This window comes from Scyliorhinus torazame, chromosome 1 (assembly GCF_047496885.1).
Source record: "Scyliorhinus torazame isolate Kashiwa2021f chromosome 1, sScyTor2.1, whole genome shotgun sequence".
NCBI classification, from domain to species: Eukaryota; Metazoa; Chordata; class Chondrichthyes; order Carcharhiniformes; family Scyliorhinidae; genus Scyliorhinus; species Scyliorhinus torazame.
The window spans coordinates 243,967,475-243,988,556 of record NC_092707.1 but is presented as its reverse complement, the minus strand read 5'-3'; the positions used below and the strand labels follow the sequence as shown (position 1 = coordinate 243,988,556).

The following is a 21,082-nucleotide window of genomic DNA, read 5'->3' as shown; positions in this document are numbered from 1 at the left end:
GTAACTAGAGACCTTGGTCTGCAGCTGCTGTGTTTCAGCCATGTGGTCCTGGTAACTGGCCTGCATGCGGCTCTGCATCGCATTTAGCTCCTCCTCCCGCGTCGTCAACTGCTCCTTTAGTTTAGTTTCACTGGCGGAGGCTTTGGCTTTCTCAGCTGTAAGTTCCTGAAAGACATAAAAACTGTTAAAAAATATATGTATTAGAGTGAAGTAAAATAGACATTTTCTACCTCAGCCCTTGTCCCCTTCCTTTGAATTTTTACCCCCAGTTCTTTCCCGTCTTTCAGTTAAAAGTGCAGTGTAGATTAGTGTCTGATTGGCTGAAGCTGCCCCCACCCTAATTGCTGAGAGGCAGTTATCTGGCAGTCACCTGAGGCCTGTTTAGGGGCACAAAGGTACACATTGTATTCTTCTCTTTGAAGTTTTAGTGTGAGTCATCCTAAAGTCTGTATAAAAGACAGACAGAAAGTGCACTGAGTAAGCGTTGCGCGGGTCAAAGAGACACAGCCTGAGTGAGTAAGACAAATCCAGAGTGGGAATTTGAAACTTGGTAATTTGGTGTAGTGAGGTAATTCGGTACAGAGTGGGAGAAGGTGCTTTTTCCCTACTGTTTTGTTCTCTCTCTTTCTTCGGGCCTAATTTCAGGAGCCGTTCGGAGGAGGAGGAGCAGTCTCTGTGAGTATAAAAACCTAACGGTAACTTCCTGTTTTCCACTTTTTTTTTCAAAAGTGACATCAGAGGGAAGCTGTGATCTGATTGGTTGATAGCAAATCTGCCCCAAATTCTTTTTAAAAACACAGCTAAACTCGTAAACTTAAATTAAACTAATTAATTAATTAGTGATGGCTGGTCAGGTGATGTGCTTGAGCTGCTTGATGTGGGAGCTGGCAGATCCCATTGCGAGCTGCAGCGACCACATCTGCAGTAAGTGTTGGCTGCTCAAAGAGCTCCGGCTCAGAGTTAATGAGCTGGAGTCTGAGCTTCAAACACTGAGGCACATCCGGGAGGGGGAGACTTACCTGGACACTGTGTTTCAGGAGGCAGTCACACCTGTCAGAGCAAGTAGTTTAAATCCTGCCAGTGGCCAGGGACAGCAGGGTGTGACTGCAAGTCAGGCAGGTAAAGGGAACCAGCAGTCAGGAACTCAGGAGCCTCAGCCCTTGACTCTGTCCAACAGGTATGAGGCACTTGCTCCCTGTGTGGATGGCAAACAGGGCTGCAGGAAGGATGAGTCAGCTGACCAAGGCACCATGGTTCAGCTGGCCATTCAAGGGGAGGGAGTAAATAGGCAAGTTGTAGTTGTAGGGGATTCTATTATCAGGGGGATAGATAGTATCCTTTGTGAGCAGGATAAAGAGTCCCGCATGGTATGTTGCCTGCCCGGTGCTAGGGTGCGGGACATCTCTGACCGGCTTGAAAGGATACTGGAGAGGGAGGGGGAGGATCCAGTTGTTGTGGTCCATGTCGGTACCAACAACATAGGCAAGTCTAGGAAAGAGGACCTGTTTAGAGATTATAAAGAGCTAGGATTCAAATTAAAAAACAGGTCCTCAAGGGTCATAATCTCCGGATTACTGCCCGAGCCACGTGCAAATTGGCATAGGGAGGCAAGAATAAGGGATGTTAACACGTGGCTGAAAGAGTGGTGTGGGAAAGAGGGGTTCCTTTTCATGGGACACTGGCATCAGTTTTGGGACAGGGGGGGACCTATACCCCCCTGTCTCCACCTGAACCGAGCTGGGACCAGTGGTCTGACGAAAAGAGTAAATAGGGTGGTCAATAGGACTTTAAACTAGAGATTGGGGGGAAGGGAAAGTCAGGGAACCAAGAGGTGAAGTAATCAGTGGGAAGCGTAGCTGCTTAGGAATACAAAAAAGCACGAAAAGACAGAACTTAGGAGAGGTTACGATAGTCCCCATCTCACAAAATATGACACAGTGTATGGAAAGGCTCAGTAAACCAAGGTCCACCACACTAAGAAAACAAAAAGGGACGGTCAATAGAGAATTAACGGTGCTATATTTAAATGCGCGCAGTGTACGCAACAAGGTAGATGAGCTTGTGGCCCAGATTGTGACTGGCAGGTATGATGTGGTAGGCATCACAGAGGTATGGTTGCAGGGGGTTCAGGACAGGCATTTAAACATCCAGGGATTCACAACCTATCGAAAAGACAGAGAGGTGGGCAGAGGGGGCGGGGTTGCCTTGTTAATTAGGAATGAAATTAAATCAATAGCACTAAACGACATAGGGTCAGATGATGTGGAGTCTGTGTGGGTAGAGTTGAGGAACCACAAAGGCAAAAAAACCATAATGGGAGTTATGTACAGGCCTCCTAACAGTGGTCAGGACCAGGGGCACAAAATGCACCACGAAATAGAAAATGCATGTCAGAAAGGCAAGGTCACAGTGATCATGGGGGACTTCAATATGCAGGTGGACTGGGTAAATAATGTTGCCAGTGGACTCAAAGAAAGGGAATTCATTGAATGTTTACAGGAGGGCTTTTTGGAACAGCTTGTGATGGAGCCCACGAGGGAACAGGCCATTAGTGTTATGTAATGAGCCAGACTTGATAAAATATCTTAAAGTAAGGGAACACTTAGAAGGCAGTGATCATAATATGGTAGAATTCAGTCTGCAATTTGAAAGAAAGAAGGTAGAATCAGATGTAAAGGTGTTACAGTTAAATAAAGGTAACTACAGGGGCATGAGGGAGGAACTGACAAAAATCGACTGGGAGCAGAGCCTAGTGGGAAAGACAGTAGAACAGCAATGGCATGAGTTTCTGGGAGTAATTGAGGACACAGTACAGAGGTTCATCCCAAAGAAAAGAAAGGTTATCAGAGGGGGGATTAGGCAGCCATGGCTGACAAAGGAAGTCAGGCAAAAGAGAAAGCCTATAATGTGGCAAAGAGTAGTGGGAAGTCATAAGATTGGGAAGGCTACAAAAACAAACAGAGGATAACAAAGAGAGAAATAAGGAAAGAGAGGATCAAATATGAAGGTAGGCTAGCAAGTAACATTAGGAATGGTAGTAAAAGTTTCTTTAAATACATTGAAAACAAACGGGAGGCAAAAGTAGACATTGGGCCGCTCCAAAATGACGCTGGTAATCTAGTGATGGGAGACAAGGAAATAGCTGAGGAACTAAGTAAGTACTTTGCATCAGTCTTCACAGTGGAAGACATGAGTAATATTCCAACAATTCAGGAGAGTCAGGGGGCAGAGTTGAATATGGTAGCCATCACAAAGGAGAAAGTGCTAGAGAAACTAAGAGGTCTAAAAATTGATAAATCCCCAGGCCTAGATGGGCTACATCCTAGAGTTCTAAAGGAGATAGCTGAACAAATAGTGGAGGTGTTAGTAATTATCTTTCAAAAGTCACTGGAGTCAGGGAAAGTCCCAGAGAATTGGAAAATCGCTGTTGTAGCCCCCCTGTTCAAGAAGGGAACAAGAAAGGGCAGCACGGTAGCATTGTGGATAGCACAATTGCTTCACAGCTCCAGGGTCCCAGGTTCGATTCCGGCTTGGGTCACTGTCTGTGCGGAGTCTGCACATCCTCCCCGTGTGTGCGTGGGTTTCCTCCGGGTGCTCCGGTTTCCTCCCACAGTCCAAAGATGTGCAGGTTAGGTGGATTGGCCATGATAAATTGCCCTTAGTGTCCAAAATTGCCCTTAGTGTTGGGTGGGGTTACTGGGTTATGGGGATAGGGTGGAGGTGTTGACCTTGGGTAGGGTGCTCTTTCCAAGAGCCGGTGCAGACTCGATGGGCCGAATGGCCTCCTTCTGCACTGTAAATTCTGTGCTTCTGTGAAAATTATAGGCCAATTAGCCTAACCTCGGTTGTTGGCAAGATTCTGGAATCCATCGTTAAGGATGAGATTTCTAAATTCTTGGAAGTGCAGGGTCGGATTAGGACAAGTCAGCATGGATTTAGTAAGGGGAGGTCGTGCCTGACAAACCTGTTGAGTTCTTTGAAGAGATAACAAATAGGTTAGACTAAGGAGAGCCAATGGATGTTATCTATCTTGACTTCCAAAAGGCCTTTGATAAGGTGCCTCATGGGAGACTGCTGAGTAAAATAAGGGCCCATGGTATTCGAGGCAAGGTACTAACATGGATTGATAATTGGCTGTCAGGCAGAAGGCAGAGAGTTGGGATAAAAGCTTCTTTTTCGGAATGGCAACCGGTGACGAGTGGTGTCCCGCAGGGTTCAGTGTTGGGGCCACAGCTGTTCTCTTTATATATTAACGATCTAGATGTAGGGACTGAGGGCATTCTGGCTAAGTTTGCCGATGATACAAAGATAGGTGGAGGGGCAGGTAGTATTGAGGAGGTGGGGAGGCTGCAGAAAGATTTAGACAGTTTAGGAGAGTGGTCCAAGAAATGGCTGATGAAATTCAACGTGGGCAAGTGCGAGGTCTTGCACTTTGGAAAAAAGAATAGAGGCATGGACTATTTTCTAAACGGTGACAAAATTCATAATGCTGAAGTGCAAAGGGACTTGGGAGTCCTAGTCCAGGATTCTATAAAGGTGAACTTGCAGGTAGAGTCCGTAATTAAGAAAGCAAATGCAATGTTGTCATTTATCTCAAGAGGCTTGGAATATAAAAGCAGGGATGTACTTCTGAAGCTTTATAAAGCACTAGTTAGGCCCCATTTAGAATACTGTGAGCAATTTTGGGCCCCACACCTCAGGAAGGACATACTGGCACTGGAGCGGGTCCAGCGGAGATTCACATGGATGATCCCAGGAATGATAGGCCTAACATATGATGAATGTCTGAGGATCCTGGGATTATATTCATTGGAGTTTAGGAGGTTGAGGGGAGATCTAATAGAAACTTACAAGATAATGAATGGCTTAGATAGGGTGGACGTAGGGAAGTTGTTTCCATTAGCAGGGGAGACTAGGACCCGAGGGCACAGCCTTAGAATAAAAGGGAGTCACTTTAGAACAGAGATGAGGAGAAATTTCTTCAGCCAGAGAGTGGTGGGTCTGTGGAATTCATTGCCACAGAGGGCGGTGGAGGCCGGGACGTTGAGTGTCTTTAAGACAGAAGTTGATAAAGTCTTGATTTCTCAAGGAATTAAGGGCTATGGAGAGAGAGCGGGTAAATGGAGTTGAAATCAGCCATGATTGAATGGTGGAGTGGACTCGATGGGCTGAATGGCCTTACTTCCGCTCCTATGTCTTATGGTCTTAGGGTCTTATGGTCTTCCTGCCTGAGACTGAAGTTTTGTTTTAGAAATTTAGATTACCCAATTATTTTCCAATTAAGGGGCAATTTAGCGTGGCCAATCCACCTACGCTGCACATCTTTTTGAGTTGTGGGGGTGGAACCCACGCAGACACGGGGAGAATGTGCAAACTTCACGTGTAGTGTGACTCGGAGCCGTGATCGAACCTGGGTCCTCGGTGCCGTGACGCAACAGTGCTAACCACTGCGCCACCGTGACACCCTGAGACTGAAATAAAAGGTTCAAAAGCTTTCATTGTGCTGAATATAACAACCACTGAATAAAATAATGATGATATGGAGATGCCGGTGTTGGACTGGGGTGGGCACAGTAAGAAGTCTGACAACATCAGGTTAAAGTCCAACAAGTTTGTTTCGATTCACTAGCTTTCGGAGCGCAGTTCCTTCCTCAGGTGAATCCTGAGGAAATAATGATGTTATGCCAATTTGGCAGTGGGAGTGAGATGACACAGCCAAAGATGATATACTGGTAAACAATTGGGCAGCACGGTTGCACAGTGGCTAGCACTGCTGGCTCACAGCGCCAGGTTCCCGGGTTCGATTGCGGACTTGGGTGACTGTGTGGGGTTTGCACTGTCTCCCCGTGTCTGCATGAGTTTCCTCCGTATGCTCCGGTTTCCTCCCACAATCCAAAGGCGTGGAGGGTAGGTGGATTGGCCCTGCTAAAATTCCCCTTTGTGTCCAAGTGTTGCGGGGATGGGGCAGGGGAGGACTGGGTCAGTGCAGACTCGATGGACCAAATTGCATCCTTCTGCACTGTAGGTATTCTATGATTCTGCCATAACACTCTTCTAAGGAAATTGTTGTTAATCTGTCTCAGAAAAGAATCAGGGGCGAAATTCTCCGTAATCGGCGCGATGTCCGTCGACCGGCGCCCAAAACGGCGCAAATCAGTCCGGCATCGCGCCCCCCCAAAGGTGCGGAATCCTCCGCATCTTGACCGGCCGAGTCCTAACAGCACTAGAGCAAATAGTCATTTGAGAGATTTGAGGAGAGAGGACTGGTCTGACTCTCCAAATATAGGAATGGATTAAAGGCATCTGTAACGAATTTTTCAAGAATCCACACCATGCGACACACTGCACCTTATTGACTTCCCGAAGTTTGCTTTTAACGGCACTGGAGTCCTCTTGTTCCCCCACAAGCTGCTTCTCTTTCTCATCCAATTGGCGTTTCAGGGCTGTCACTGGGTCTCCTTTCTGAGTTGCCTGTAAATCACAAAATTGTATCAAAATGAATTAGTGAGATAAATAATACAAAACAAGTGGTACATTAAGCTCTGGAATGTTAGTCTTTATTGCAAGAGGAATGGAATACAAAAGTAGGCAAGTTTTACTGCCGCTGTACAGGCCTTGGTGAGACCACATCTGGGGTACTGTGTGCAATTTTAATCTTCTGATTTAAAAAATAAATAATTGCTTTAGAAGCAGTTCAGAGAAGGTTCACTCCACTCATTCCTGCAAAGAAAGGTTGAACAAGTTGGGCATAAACTCAATGGAGTTAGGAAGAATGAGAGGTGATCTTAATGAAACATGCAAGATCCTGAGTGGACTTGATAGTGTGGATACGAGGCGGATACGTCTTCTTGTTAGACTAGAACTAGGGGACTTAGTTTCAAAATGGGAGGTCTCTCATTTAAGACAGAGATGAGGTTTATTTTTCTCCCAAAGCTGAGTTAGACAGATTTTTGTGAGGTAAGGGATCAAGGGTTAAGGAGGGCAGACAGGAAAGTGGAGCTGAGACTACAACCAGATCAGCCATGATGTTATTGAATGGTGGAGCATGCCTGAAAGGCTGAATGGCCTAGTCCTGCTCCTATGTTCCAATCCTGCCCTATTTAGCCTGACCAAACCCAAAGAGAGAAATAAAACATATCAGAGTCAACGGGGAAAAATAAAGAAAATTGTATTTATACAGGAGTTTTTCACAACTCCAGGGCATTCCCCAAGCACTCCAAAGTTTTTTGGAATTAATTAATTTTGAAGAGTAGTCACAACTTTAACGTAGGTACACATGTTTTGGGCATGCCCGAGGTTGAGGGAGTTGTGGAAGGGATTTTCAGACGTAATGTCAAAGATTTGGGGGGATAGAGTTAGCTCCGAGCCCGGAGGTGGCAATATTTGGAGTGTCAGAGGGTCCGGGAGTTCAGGTGGGGAGAGAGGCCAATGTTTTGACCTTTGCCTCCCTGATAGCCCGGAGATGGATTTTATTGGATTGGTGGGACTCGGAGCCCCCAAAGGCGGGGGTTTGGGTGAGTACTTTGGCAGAATTTGTGCATTTAGAAAAAGTTAAGTTCGCCATTCGTGGAGGAGGGGTTCACCATTAAGTGGAAGTTGTGTATCGACTTCTTTAAAGAGTATTGAGTCATCAGCGGGGGGGAGGGGTTACATTTTGTTTGGGTGGGGGCGGTGGATAGGTTGGCAAAGGGAAGCGGGTACCGGGGTGATAGAGGAATGAATGGGGGCAGTGGTTGGGGGGGGGATGCAGGGAGGGGGGGTTTTTGTTACCTGTTGCCGCGGTTGGCTTTTGTATTTTCGTGAATATGCGTATACGAAAAATGCCTTTAATAAAATGTTTTTCAAAAAAAACTTTAATATAGGAAATGCAGCAGCCAATTTGCACACAGCAAGATTCCGTAAACAGAAACACAATAATAATCAGATAATCTGGTTTTGCAATGTTGAGGGATAAATATTGACCAAGATACGCGGAAGATCTCCTCTGCTCTTCAAAATAGTTCCCTGGAATCTTTTAAATCCACCTGAAATGGGCAAAGGGGCCCTAGTTTAATGTTTCATTCGAAAGACAGCGTCTTCAACAACACAGCTCTCCCTTAGTACAGATTACAAGATCCAACGCGGTCTCCTTCAGGGACCAAGGTGCCTTTCACAGTGCCAATTTCCAATCAGGATCAGCAAAAACAAACAGGGTGGAAGTTCCACTGTCTGACACTTGCGTCTCTGGGAAATGTTGGTGCAAAACTCAAGTGAACCTCCTCCGTGGTGGGTTACACAGTCAACAGAGCATTGGTGCAGTTTGATTTACATTGTTATTTAAGGCACTTGTTTGCACAATGTTGTCAGGGCAACCGATTCTCAAAACACTCCAATTTCTACCCACAGGAATTGAAAATTATTAATACCGGTTGCAGCAAACTCACTCTCTCCCTAAATCCATCACTCAGTAACAGCAGTAAGCTGGGGGATCCAAAGGAGTCATCAACCCCTCTATAGATAATGAGATGTGAGATGGGGCTATAACCCCACTGTGTATTATTGAGAATGGGTTTGGTAGCAAATTTTACCCAAGTTCCTCTACCCTTAATCTATTGAACAAAGGACTTTAGTACCACTCTCAGATCCAGTCTGTTACCTAAACATAGTATTGATCTCCCTCAGGGCCTGCCAGGAAATGGCTGGCAGTAGTGGTTGAAAGCTCAATGATTGCCCTGGCGGGGGTTGACAGGGACCAGGTGTGGGCATTTCTCCTTGTGAGGGCAGACAGAGCTGTCATCTCCAAGTCACTGTCACATGATTGGCCAGGGGGAATGGCTTACTCTGCAAAATTAAATCATTCGAAAGAACTGTAAAGCACTTTGGGACGCCCTGAGGTTGTGTGAGACAACTTTATTTTCCTCACTCCCCATTGACACAAGAGGAAGAAGCCACTTCAACATGCCAATGCAATGTTTGGCACTAACTGAACGGGTAGCTTACCGTGTGCCAGGTGTCCTGCACAATGCCGGCCTTGTCCATCAGGATCTCAATGAGTCGCTGGACCTCACCCTCGCTGAAATCCATGCTGCTCACTGTAGAAAGCAGGGTCTTGTATGGAATGTAGAGAGGGCCATCCAAGGAGTCAGCAGGAACATTTACTGGGAAAGTGGGAAAACAATCCACTGTTAGAGCAATGAGTGCAGTGGGACTCTTAGTCGATTTCTTACCAATCGTTTCACATTTCAGCATCAACATTCTAAGCAACACTTGTTCTGCAGCCTTACTTACAAACGAGTTACAAAATAATGGACATTGTGACTACATGTAATCAGGGGCACCTAAAGCAAAAATATATACTGCCCTCTTGATCAGTTTGTGATAGGATGGATCAGTGAGTTGACACTGTAAGTAAATCAACTGTACAGATTCTGAGATGTCCCAGGTCCTCTGCCAATCAGAGTTGGGATTGGGTGGGGTAAAAATCAGGCAACACTCATTCAGCGACTCCTTTGGAGGCAAGCATTGCGTGGGCATCCGTTGAAGACAGCAGCATCTTTCCACTACATTGGAAAATAACCACTCTCAGCCATGAATGGCCACTTGAGTTGAGACCAGAAAAAAAAGCCTTGCATTTATAAAGAATCTTTCAGGACATTGCAAAGCACCTCACATCAATGAATTGCTTCTGCAGCGTAGTCACAGGCTTGGGTAAATGTAGAACCAATTAATACACAGGATGGCAACCTGCAAATCTTTCCTTTAATATTTGTATCAGTCCTGTTAATTCTGTTGTTCGATTACTTTTCTATCTTATTCATTCTTTCACTTTCATTTCATTCCTACTTCCATTCATATCCCTTGCCTTTTAATTCTGTTTTTGGTCTTCATTCCTTTGCTTTTAGTTGAGGAGTATTGTTGACCAGGCACTGGAGGACTGTGAGCTCTTCTAAAAAAAAACTGTTGTGGGATCTTTTTCATCTACCACAAGAAACTTGGCATCTCATCTTCCAACAGTGCGGGCCATCGTCATCGACCCCATGTCCTTCTGAGTCAGAAGTCATCAGTGCCTGTACAACCTCCGCAAGCATCCAGTCAATAGAGGGTCAAGAAGACAGGCAAAGGAAGAAGCATTTTGGCTTCAAGATGTTTGGCTTTCATTTTTAGCTGTTTTATATTAAGTAAAATTCAGGATAGAGGTTGTACCATTGCAAGCGCCACACTCCAAATATTTACTGTAAATGACTTAAGCAAAAATATGACCGCACCAGTGCTTACCCCTTGGGCCAGAACAAAGGTTAACCTTGGCTAGGGTGAGAGCTATGTAATAAAAACAGAAAATGCTGGATAAATCCAGTAGGTCTGGCAGAATTTGTGGGGGGGCAACAGAGCTAACGGGGGTGATTTTGTACCACGCCTTCGCCGTGAGCGCAAACGGTGATGTGGGCGCAAAATCTCGTGAGAATCAGAAAACGGGATTTTCGCTGGTGAGATCTCGTTGTCCGATTTTCCATGTTCTCGCCGGTGACATAACGAGGTTCTTGCCCTTCATTTCAATAAATTGTAATAAAATTAAATATAATTAAAAGGGTTTCCCTCCCATATATTCCCCCCACACTGCATATTCATTCCGCTGACGTGAGGATTACAACAAGTATTTTAAAACCTGAAGCAGTGAAGGGGAACATGCAGAGGAAAGGGGAAGATGGATATGCCCAGGCAGTATCCTGGCAGTGCCTGGGTGGCACTGTCAGGGAGTTCTCTCATGGCAGACCCTCTGGAAAATCTTATGCATTGTGGGGGGGGGTCGCCCCCATGCTTTTTGGGTGGAGGGGGTTGTCGCCCCAATGCTTCTGGGGGTCCCCTGTGTCTGTGGTAGGGAGTGGAGGAGAAGTTTCTTTTTAGCGCCGATCACGGCACCCCTTAAAGATGGTTCCCCGATCTCTGTGGGGTCAGGGTGTCAGCTCTTTCAGGTCCCGCCTCGCCAGGGTGACAGCAGAAAGAGATTCTGGAGAGAAAATTCGAGAGCTGCACGCCGTTTTCTCACTGAAACCGACACTCTGGCAATTCATCGGAAGATTCCACCCAACGTTTTGGGTCTAAATTACCCTTCTACAGACCCTTCTGTGAAAGGGTTATTTAGACTCAAAACTTTAATTCTGTTTCTCTCTCCAAAGGTGCTGCCAGACACGCTGAGCTTTCCAGCATTTTCGGTTTCTATTTCAGATTTCCAGCATCTGCAGTATATTATTTTTCTTTGAGATTTATGTATGTGCTTTTTATCATTAATTTTGAGCTTATTAAGCAAAACCTAAGAGTGTACAAGAAAAGCGTTTGGGCAGATTTTTCATTGGCCTGCGGAGGCGGGACTGGAGGCGGCAGAAATGGGAGGTAAATCCGTCGGGTCGGCTCCACGACATGGCGCCACCTCCACGGGATTCTGCATGAGGCAGGATGACAGTGGCTCTGGCTGCGGCGGCCTAAATCTGAGACATAAAACAGCATTCAGGAGCTGAGCCTGCACCATGCCACGGACAATACTTGGCAAAGCAACCTAGACAAAACACTTGGCAGTACATGAACAGGAAAAAAAATTGGCACCGCAGACAGCCTTACTGCCCACACGTACAACAACTACCTGCATTTATATAGCATCTTTAAACTCGCCAACTTTCCAAGGTGCTTCACAGGGGCATACTCAGAAAATACTTTGACATTGAGCCAAAAAAAGATATTAGGGCAGATGACCAAAAGCTTTCAGTCACAGAGGTAGCTTTTAAGAAGCTTAACTAACACCATGTGGCAATGATATTATATATCGGAACATGTGGTAAACATCTATCACAAGATGAGGCACTGGGACCAAATGCTACTCTTTTTCCATAAAATGTACAGTGCACTCCAGTGCTCTGAAGCAGGCTACATGCCAGGCCCAGGCCCAAGTACCTCCAATACAAAATGCACAGGAGCTTTGATATTTTATATATTTTCTCTGCTACCTGTGGCCCAGTTTTAGCAGAGTGTGGGGGCTTGCTGGTTGCAAATGGGCTGTCACATTTCCTTCATTCGAACAATGATTACACCCGTCAAAATATATTTATTTGGCTATCAAGCTGTTTGGGACGTCCTGAAGTATTTTCTTCTTTTTAATCACTCCCAATCATATGAGTATACCACTGCCGAAAGGGGGCCGAGAGCAGATTCAATGCTAACCTTCCAAAGGAACTTGGATATAAACTTGAAAAGGAAAATAGAAACGGCAGGGCTCTGGGGAACAGCTGGGGGGTAGGACTAATTGAAAGCTCTTCCAAGGAGCTTACAGATGGCACGATGAGTCAAATCGCCTTTTTCCATGCTGTAGCATCTATGATAAGCAGAATCCCCAGATTGCACACCGTTGATCCGACTGCTATCAACAGGATCAGAACACTTGGGATTCTTTTTGGTCTTTTTATCCTCTGAAGATTCGTTCTCCTTTTCCTGTCCTGATTAAGCAGTTGTTTGTTTATTTGGTACTCCTGTGCTGCACAGCTGTCAGCCAGATGTTCGGCCTTACAAACCAGTTCCCTTATTAGCGTAAGAGACCCGTGATACCAGAAGCAGAAAGAGTCAAAACGTGTGGCAGTTGGTGAATTTACTGATGTGCCAACACTCGCAGGGTAGAACAAAGAACAAAGAAAAGTACAGCACAGGAACAGGCCCTTCGGCCCTCCAAGCCCGTGCCGACCATTATGCCAACCTAAACTAAAATCTTCTACACTTCCTGCGTCCGTATCCCTCTATTCCCATCCTATTCATGTATTTGTCAAGATGTCCCTTAAATGTCACAATCGTCCCTGCTTCCACCACCTCCTCCGGTAGCGAGTACCAGGCACCCACTACCCTCTGTGTAAAAAAACCTGCCTCGTCCATCTCCTCTCCACCTTGCCCCTCGCACCTTAAACCTATGTCCTCTAGTAATTGACTCCTCTACCCTGGGAAAAAGCCTCTGACTATCCACTCTGTCTATGCCCCTCATAATTTTGTAGACCTCCATCAGGTCGCCCCTCAACCTCAGTCGTTCCAGTGAGAACAAAGCAAGTTTATTCAACTGCTCCTCATAGCTAATGCCCTCCATACCAGGCAACATTCTGGTAAATCTCATCTGCACCCTCTCTAAAGCCTCCACATCCTTCTGGTAGTGTGGCGACCAGAATTGAACACTATACTCCAAGTGTTGCCTAACTAAGGTTCTGTACAGCTGCAACATGACTTGCCAATTCTTATACTCAATGCTCCGGCCAATGAAGGCAAGCATGCTGTATGCCTTCTTGACTACCTTCTCCACCTGTGTTGCCCCTTTCAGTGACCTGTGGACCTGCACACATAGATCTCTCTGACTGTCAATACTCTTGAGGGTTCTACCATTCACTGTATATTCCCTACCTGCATTAGACCTTCCAAAATGCATTACCTCACATTTGTCCAGATTAAACTCCATCTGCCATCTCTCCGCCCAAGTCTCCAAACGATCTAAATCCTGCTGTATTCTCTGACAGTACTCATCGCTATCCGCAATTCCACCAACTTTTGTGTCGTCTGCAAACTTACTAATCAGACCAGTTACATTTTCCTCCAAATCATTTCTATATTTCAGGGCAGCATGGTAGCACAAGTAGCTAGCACTGTGGCTTCACAGCACCAGGGTCCCAGGTTCAATTCCCTGCTGGGTCACTGTCTGTGCGGAGTCTGCACATTCTCTCCATGCCTGTGTGGGTTTCCTCCGGGTGCTCCGAGTTTCCTCCCACAGTCCAAAGACGTGCAGGTTAGGTGGATTGGCCATGATAAATTGCCCTTAGTGACCAAAAAGGTTAGGAGGGGTTGCTGGGTTACGGGGATAGGGTGGAAGTGAGGGCTTAAGTGGGTCGCTGCAGACTCGATGGGCCGAATGGCCTCCTTCTGCACTGTATGTCCTATGTTCTATATACTACGAACAGCAAAGGTCCCAGCACTGATCCCTGGGGAACACCACTAGTCACAGCCCTCCAATCAGAAAAGCATCCTTCCGTTGCTACTCTCTGCCTCCTATGATCTAGTCAGTTCTGAATCCATCTTGCCAGCTCACCCCTGATCCTCTGTGACTTCACCTTTTGTACCAGTCTGCCTCGAGGGACCTTGTCAAAGGCTTTACTGAAGTCCATATAGACAACATCCACTGCCCTACCTGCATCAATCATCTTTGTGACCTCCTCGAAAAACTCTTTCAAGTTAGTGAGACACGACCTCCCATTCACAAAACCGTGCTGCCTCTCGCTAATACATCCATTTGCTTCCAAATGGGAGTAGATCCTGTCTCGAAGAATTCTCTCCAGTAATTTCCCTACCACTGACGTAAGGCTCACCGGCCTGTAGTTCCCTGGATTAACCTTGCTATCCTTCTTGAACAAAGGAACAACATTGGCTATTCTCCAGTCCTCCGGGACATCACCTGAAGATAGTGAGGATCCAAAGATTTCTGTGAAGGCCTCAACAATTTCCTCTCTAGCCTCCTTCAGTATTCTGGGGTAGATCCTTCAGACCCTGGGGACTTATCTACCTTAATATTTTTCAAGACGCCCAACACCTCGTCTTTTTGGATCTCAATGTGACCCAGGCTATCTACACACCCTTCTCCAGACTCAACATCCACCAATTCCTTCTCTTTGGTGAATACTGATGCAAAGTATTAATTTAGTACCTCACCCATTTCCTCTGGCTCCACACATAGATTCCCTTGCCTGTCCTTCAGTGGGCCAACCCTTTCCCTGGTTACCCTCTTGCTTTTTATGTACGTGTAAAAAGCCTTGGGAATTTCCTTAACCCTATTTGCCAATGACTTTTCGTGACCCCTTTTAGCTCCCCTGACTCCTTGCTTAAGTTCCTTCCTACTTTCCTTATATTCCACACAGGCTTTGTCTGTTCCCAGCCGTCTAGCCATGCCAAATGCCTCCTTTTTCTTTTTGACGAGGCTTACAATATCTCACGTTATCCAAGGTTCCCGAAAATTGCCGTATTTATCCTTCTTCCTCACAGGAACATGCCCGTCCTGAATTCCTTTCAACTGACATTTGAAAGCCTCCCACATGTCAGATGTTGATTTATCCTCAAACATCCGCCCCCAATCTAGGTTCTTCAGTTCCAGCCTAATATTGTTATAATTAGCCTTCCCCCAATCTAGCACATTCACACTAGGACCTTGTCCACCAGCACTTTAAAACTTACTGAATTGCGATCATTGTTCCCGAAATGCTCCCCTACTGAAACTTCTACCACCTGGCCGGGCTCATTCCCCAATACCAGATCCAGTACAGCCCCTTCCCTAGTTGGACTATCTACATATTGTTTTAAGAAGCCCTCCTGGATGCTCCTTACAAACTCTGCCCCATCCAAGCCCCGAGCACTAAGCGAGTCCCAGTCAATATTGGGGAAGTTGAAGTCTCCCATCACCACAACCCTGTTGCTTTTACTCCTTTCCAAAATCTGTCTACCTATCTGCTCCTCTATCTCCCACTGGCTGTTGGGAGGCCTGTAGTAAACGCCCAACATTGTGACTGCACCCTTCTCATTCCTGATCTCTACCCATATAGCCTCGCTGCCCTCTGAGGTGTCCTCCCATAGTACAGCTATGATATTCTCCCTAACCAGTAGCTAACTCCACCCCTTTTACCTCCCCCTCTATCCCGTCTGAAACATCTAAATCCTGGAACGTTTAACTGCCAATCCTGTCCTTCCCTCAACCAGGTCTCTGTAATGGCAATAACATCATAGTTCTAAGTACTAATCCAAGCTCTATGTTCATCTGCCTTATCCGTTATACTTCTTGCATTAAAACATATGCACTTCAGGCACCAGTCCTGCTGTTTTCAGCAACATCTCCCTGTCTGCTCTTCCTCAGAGCCATACTGGCCCTACTCCCGAGTTCTCCCTCAATGTTTTCACCTTCTAACCTATGGCTAGAGATAGGGGTATGACTCTGGATCGATGCACTGGACAGGGCAAACTTCACCTCCACATGCGCAGGGCTGAGTCTAACACAGCTCAAGGTGGTGCACAGAGCGCACCTAATCAGAACTCAAATGAGTGGGTTCTTTCCGGAGGTGGAGGACAAATTCGAACAGTGCCAGGGAGGTTCGGTCAACCATGGCATCAAAAGAAGGACCTGGATGGGATTCTCGGTCCTTCTTTTGATGCCATGTCCAGGGTTGTGGAGTGAAGGTGGGACCATGTCCAAAAATGGTGGTCTTCGTGGTATCATATCAGCCAGAGCTCTTCATGGGTGGAGGGGGGGGGGGGAATAAAATTTGCCATCAACTTGCAGAAAGTTGCCCAATATGGTAACTTAAAGGAAGAACGCATTTGAGGTAAAATCGTTGGACGTTGGTATCTTAAGACAAAAACATGTCCAGCCTCTTGCAGTTGATGTAACCCTAAACAAGGCTGTTTAGTTGACCAGGCAAGATGAGGTTAGGGAACAGAATCATTCAGTACTTCGAGGTGACAGGGAGACACATTTGCAAAGAAGCACTGGGTCGGTTCATCAATTCTCAAAATAAAAACGTGGCAGTACAGAAAGAGGGAACCGCGAAGAGGGCACGTTCAAGTGTTATCAGTGTGATAAGGCAACATCTGTTATCAGTGTGGCGTGATAAGGCAACATCTGTGTGGAGACTGTCGCACTAAAACAGCAGAGTGCCATTTTTGTAGGAAGATAGGGGGCTGCCGCGCCACTTTTCTGCCTCAACCCGCCGGCGGGATTTTCCGTAATTCCGGCCGGTCAATGGGGTTTCCCATTGTTGGGCAGCCCCACGCCGTCGGGAAACCCCCGGGCTCTGGCATAATGGAGAATCACACCCAGGTTATTTGGAGTCAATATGGATTTGTGATCAAGCTCATTAAGGCCAGGTCCTTGAGAAAACACAACATTCGTAATCCTATTTTGTGAAGACAGAAAATGGTATGGTGCAAAGGAACAGGAGTGTGCAATTTTCTACAATGGGAGTTGATCACGTCTTTAGGAGACCTGGAAGATGGACTGAACAGTGAACTGGTATCCTGTGGCAACGCTCACTCTGCCCAACAAAGTTTGACTGAAAGCATGGAGAGCTTGAATTCCCATCTCCTCCGAAAGAGCTGAGAACATGGTTGGATAGACTGGTTATCTCTGTGGATCAGAGATGAAGTCAGAGCACTGTGGGGGAAGATGTAGTGTGAAGAATTAATTTACATACTCACATCATCTTGGTGTAAGACCACACGATTGTCAAGATCAGGTTCACTCTGGCAGGCTCCTGGCAAGAATGAAGTCTCATTCTAGATGTAGGTATTCCTTGCTAATGTTTTGAATGAGGTTGCTGTTAAACCCAACCTCAGAAGCCTCCAACAGTAGTCATTAACACCAGGTCACGACTTCCGGTTGTGGCTATGCAGAGCTAAGTCGCATGTTCGGCAGCTCCCGCTAAAAACAGACTTTTGGGATCTTTTTAAGGCCCGTAATGGCGCTTGTTCGACGTTTCCCGGTGTGGGAAGGGGATTGCAACATTCCCCCGATAGTGTATGGAGTGGACCAGGAATGGGGCGATTAAAAAAGTGGCATTGAAGCAAAGAAAGGTGCGAGGGAGGAGGACCAAGATGGCGGCGGGCGGAGACCAGGCAGCGTGGAGGCAGTGGGCGTAAGAGCAGCAGGAGCTGTTTTAAGGAACTGAAAGCAGAGCTGCTGAAGCCAATGAAGGCTTCAATCAATAAGCTGCTGGAGACCCAGACGGCGCAAGAGGCGGCGATCCGGGAGGTCCGGCAGAAGGTCTCGGAGAACGAGGACGAGATCCTGGGCCTGGCGGTGAAGGTGGACGCGCACGAGGTGCTCCACAAGAAATGGCAGGCGAGGTTCGAGGAGATGGAGAACCGGTCGAGGCGGAAAAACCTGCGGATCCTGGGTCTCCCGGAGGGGCTGGAGGGATCGGACGTGGGGGCCTACGTGGTCACCATGTTGAATTCGCTGATGGGAGCGGGGGCCTTTCAGGGTTAGGGTTAGGGGATATGGAGCTGGAGGGGGCCCACCGAGTGCTGGCGAGGAGGCCCAAGCCCAGCGAGCCGCCGCAGGCGGTGCTGGTGCGGTTTCCACCGGTTTGCTGATCGGGAGTGTGTGTTAAGGTGGGCCAAGGAGCGGAGCAGCAGGTGGGAGAACGCGGAGGTCCGGATCTACCAGGATTGGAGTGCGGAGGTGGCGAAGAAGAGGGCCGGTTACAACCGGGCGAAGGCAGTGCTGCACAGGAAAGGGGTGAAGTTCGGTATGCTTCAGCCGGCGCATCTGTGGGTCACATATAAGGATCGACACCACTATTTCGAGTCCCTGGAGGAGGCATGGGCCTTTGTTCAGGCCGAAAAACTGGACTCAGGCTAAGGGTCGGGGATGAGGGGTCGCGGTGGAGGGATGGTTGGGGATTGTAGGGTTGTGTTTCGAGGAGGGGTTCTTTGTTTTTTGGGGGTTGATTGGGCATTGTTCTAATTTGGTCCGCCGGGCGGGCTCGAGGGGGGCGGGTAGGTAAACTGCTTGGGGGGGTTGATGGTCAGTAGGGGAGATGGGGTCCCGCGGGGGGGGGGGGGGGTGCTGCGCCAGGGGAGGCGGGGCTGAGCGAGTGGAAAGCGTGGGCTTTTTCCCCCGCGTTTAGGGCTGAAGGGGCGGGGCCGGAGCTGGGAAGCGCGGGCTTTTTCTCCCGCACTGGGAGCGGAATGGATGAGTTCCCGCTGGTGGACAGGGGTGGGGGAGGGGAAGTTCCACACTGGGGGCGGTCGATGGAGCGCCGGGGTCAGCAGGAGTCAGCTAACTTACGGGAGTGCAATGGGGGGAGCAATGCAGCTAGGGGGGGACCTATCTGGGGCGAGTGGGGGACCGGGTTGCTGCTGGAATGGCCAAGGGGGAGTTGGAGTTGGTAGAGGAGGTTGGGGCGGGGGTCTGCCGCTGTGGGGAACGGGCCGTGCGGGGGGGCGCAGGCACGTGGCTAGCCTAGGAGGGGATATGGCTAGTCGGCAGGGGAGGGGGGGCAGGTAGCCCCCTGATCCGGCTGATAACCTGGAATGTAAGGGGACTGAATGGGCCGGTCAAGCGGGCCCGCGTGTTCGCGCAGCTGAAGGGGCTGAAGGTGGATGTGGCCATGCTTCAGGAGACGCACCTGAGGGTGGCGGATCAGGGAAGGTTGAGAAAGGGGTGGGTAGGGCAGGTGTTTCAATCGGGTTTGGATGCAAAAAATCAGGGGCTGGCGATCTTGGTGGGGGCGAGAGTGTCGTTCGAGGCGTCCAGCATCGTGGCAGACAATGGCGGTAGGTATGTGATTGTAAGTGGCAAGCTGCAGGGGGAGCAGGTGGTGTTGGTCAATGTATACGCCCCGAATTGGGACGATGTGGGGTTCATGCGGCGCATGCTGGGCCGGATTCCGGACCTGGAGACAGGGGGCCTGAAAATGGGGGGGGATTTCAACACGCTGCTGGATCCGACATTGGATCGCTCCAGGTCTAGGACGGGCAGGAGGCCAGCGGCGGCCAAGGTGCTGAGGAGGTTCATGGACCAGATGGGAGGGGTGGATCCATGGAGGTTTGCGAGGCCGTGGGCCAGGGAATTTTCGTTCTTCTCCCATGTTCACAAGGCCTACTCCCGGATTGACTTTTTTTGTCATGAGCAGGGCGCTGATTCCGAGGGTGGAGGATACGGAGTACTCGGCGATAGCCATTTCTGATCATGCTCCGCACTGGGTGGACCTCAAGTTGGGGGAGGAGAGGGACCAACGCCCGTTGTGGCGCCTAGAGGTGGGGTTGCTGGCAGACGAGGAGGTGAGCGGGCGGGTCCGGAAGTGTATAGAGAGGTACCTGGAGGCTAATGACAATGGGGAGGTGCAAGTAGGGGTGGTCTGGGAGGTGCTGAAGGCGGTGGTCAGAGGAGAGCTGATCTCCATTAGGGCACACAAGGAGAGGGGGGAGAGGAGAGAGAGGGAGAGGTTGGTGGGGGAGATGGTGAGGGTGGATAGGAGGTACTCGGAGGCCCCGGAGGAGGGATTGCTTAGGGAGCGGCGTAGCCTCCAGGCTGAGTTCGATTTGTTGACCACCAGGAAGGCGGAGGCGCAGTGGAGGAAGGCGCAGGGGGTGGTATATGAGAAAAGGCGAGCCGGATGCTGGCGCACCAGCTTCGGAAGCGAGAGGCAGCTAGGGAGATCGGGGGAGTTTGGGATGGAGGAGGGAACACGGTGCGAAGTGCGGTAGGTATCAGTGGGGTCTTCAGGGACTTCTACGAGAAACTGTACCGGTCTGAGCCCCCACTGGAGGAGGGAGGGATGGGTCACTTCCTTGATCGGCTGAGGTTTCCGAGGGTGGAGGAGGGGCAGGTGGCGGGGTTGGGGGCGCCGGTTGGGTTGGAGGAGGTGGTCAAAGGGATAGGGAACATGCAGGCGGGGAAGGTACCGGGGCCGGATGGGTTCCCGGTTGAATTCCACAAGAAGTATGCGGACCTGCGTTGCCCGCTGGTGGTAAGGACCTTTAACGAGGCAAGGGAAGGGGGGGCTCTGCCCCCGACGATGTCTAGGGCGCTGATTTCCCTGATGATGAAGCGGGACAAGGATCCCCTACAGTGTGGGTCATACAGGCCGATCTCACTCTTAAATGTAGACGTAAAGTTGCTGGTAAAGATTTTGGCCATAAGGATAGAGGACTGTGTGCCACAGGTCATACACGAGGATCAGACGGGGTTCGTGAAGGGGAGGCAGTTGAATACCAATGTACGGAGGCTCTTGAATGTTATAATGATGCCGGCGATGGAAGAGGAGGCGGAGATAGTGGCGGCGATGGATGCGGAGAAGGCCTTTGATAGGGTGGAGTGGGGGTACCTGTGGAAGGTGTTGAAAAGGTTCGGGGAGGGGTTCGTCAAGTGGGTGAGGCTGCTGTATGAGGCCATGGTGGCGAGTGTGGCCACGAACAGAAGGAGGTCAGAGTATTTCCGGCTACACCGGGGGATGAGGCAGGGGTGTCCCCTGTCCCCCCTGCTCTTTGCACTGGCGATTGAACCCCTGGCCATGGTGCTGGGGGAGTCGAGGAGCAGGAGGTGGCT

At 48.7% G+C, this 21,082-nt stretch overlaps 1 protein-coding gene across 3 annotated transcripts in view; it reads right to left on the bottom strand.

Annotated features, from left to right (window-relative positions):
- Positions 1–21,082, bottom strand: part of LOC140420007 (ribosome-binding protein 1-like) — a 195,039-nt gene that overhangs the window by 96,232 nt on the left and 77,725 nt on the right. For all 3 annotated transcript variants that reach the window (XM_072504044.1, XM_072504038.1, XM_072504042.1), the window contains exons 3-5: positions 8,980–9,137; positions 6,349–6,471; positions 13–165 (exon numbers count right to left, since the gene is read on the bottom strand). In XM_072504044.1, the coding sequence (XP_072360145.1) occupies positions 13–165; positions 6,349–6,471; positions 8,980–9,137 (434 nt within the window). The remainder of the gene's footprint in view (positions 1–12; positions 166–6,348; positions 6,472–8,979; positions 9,138–21,082) is intronic.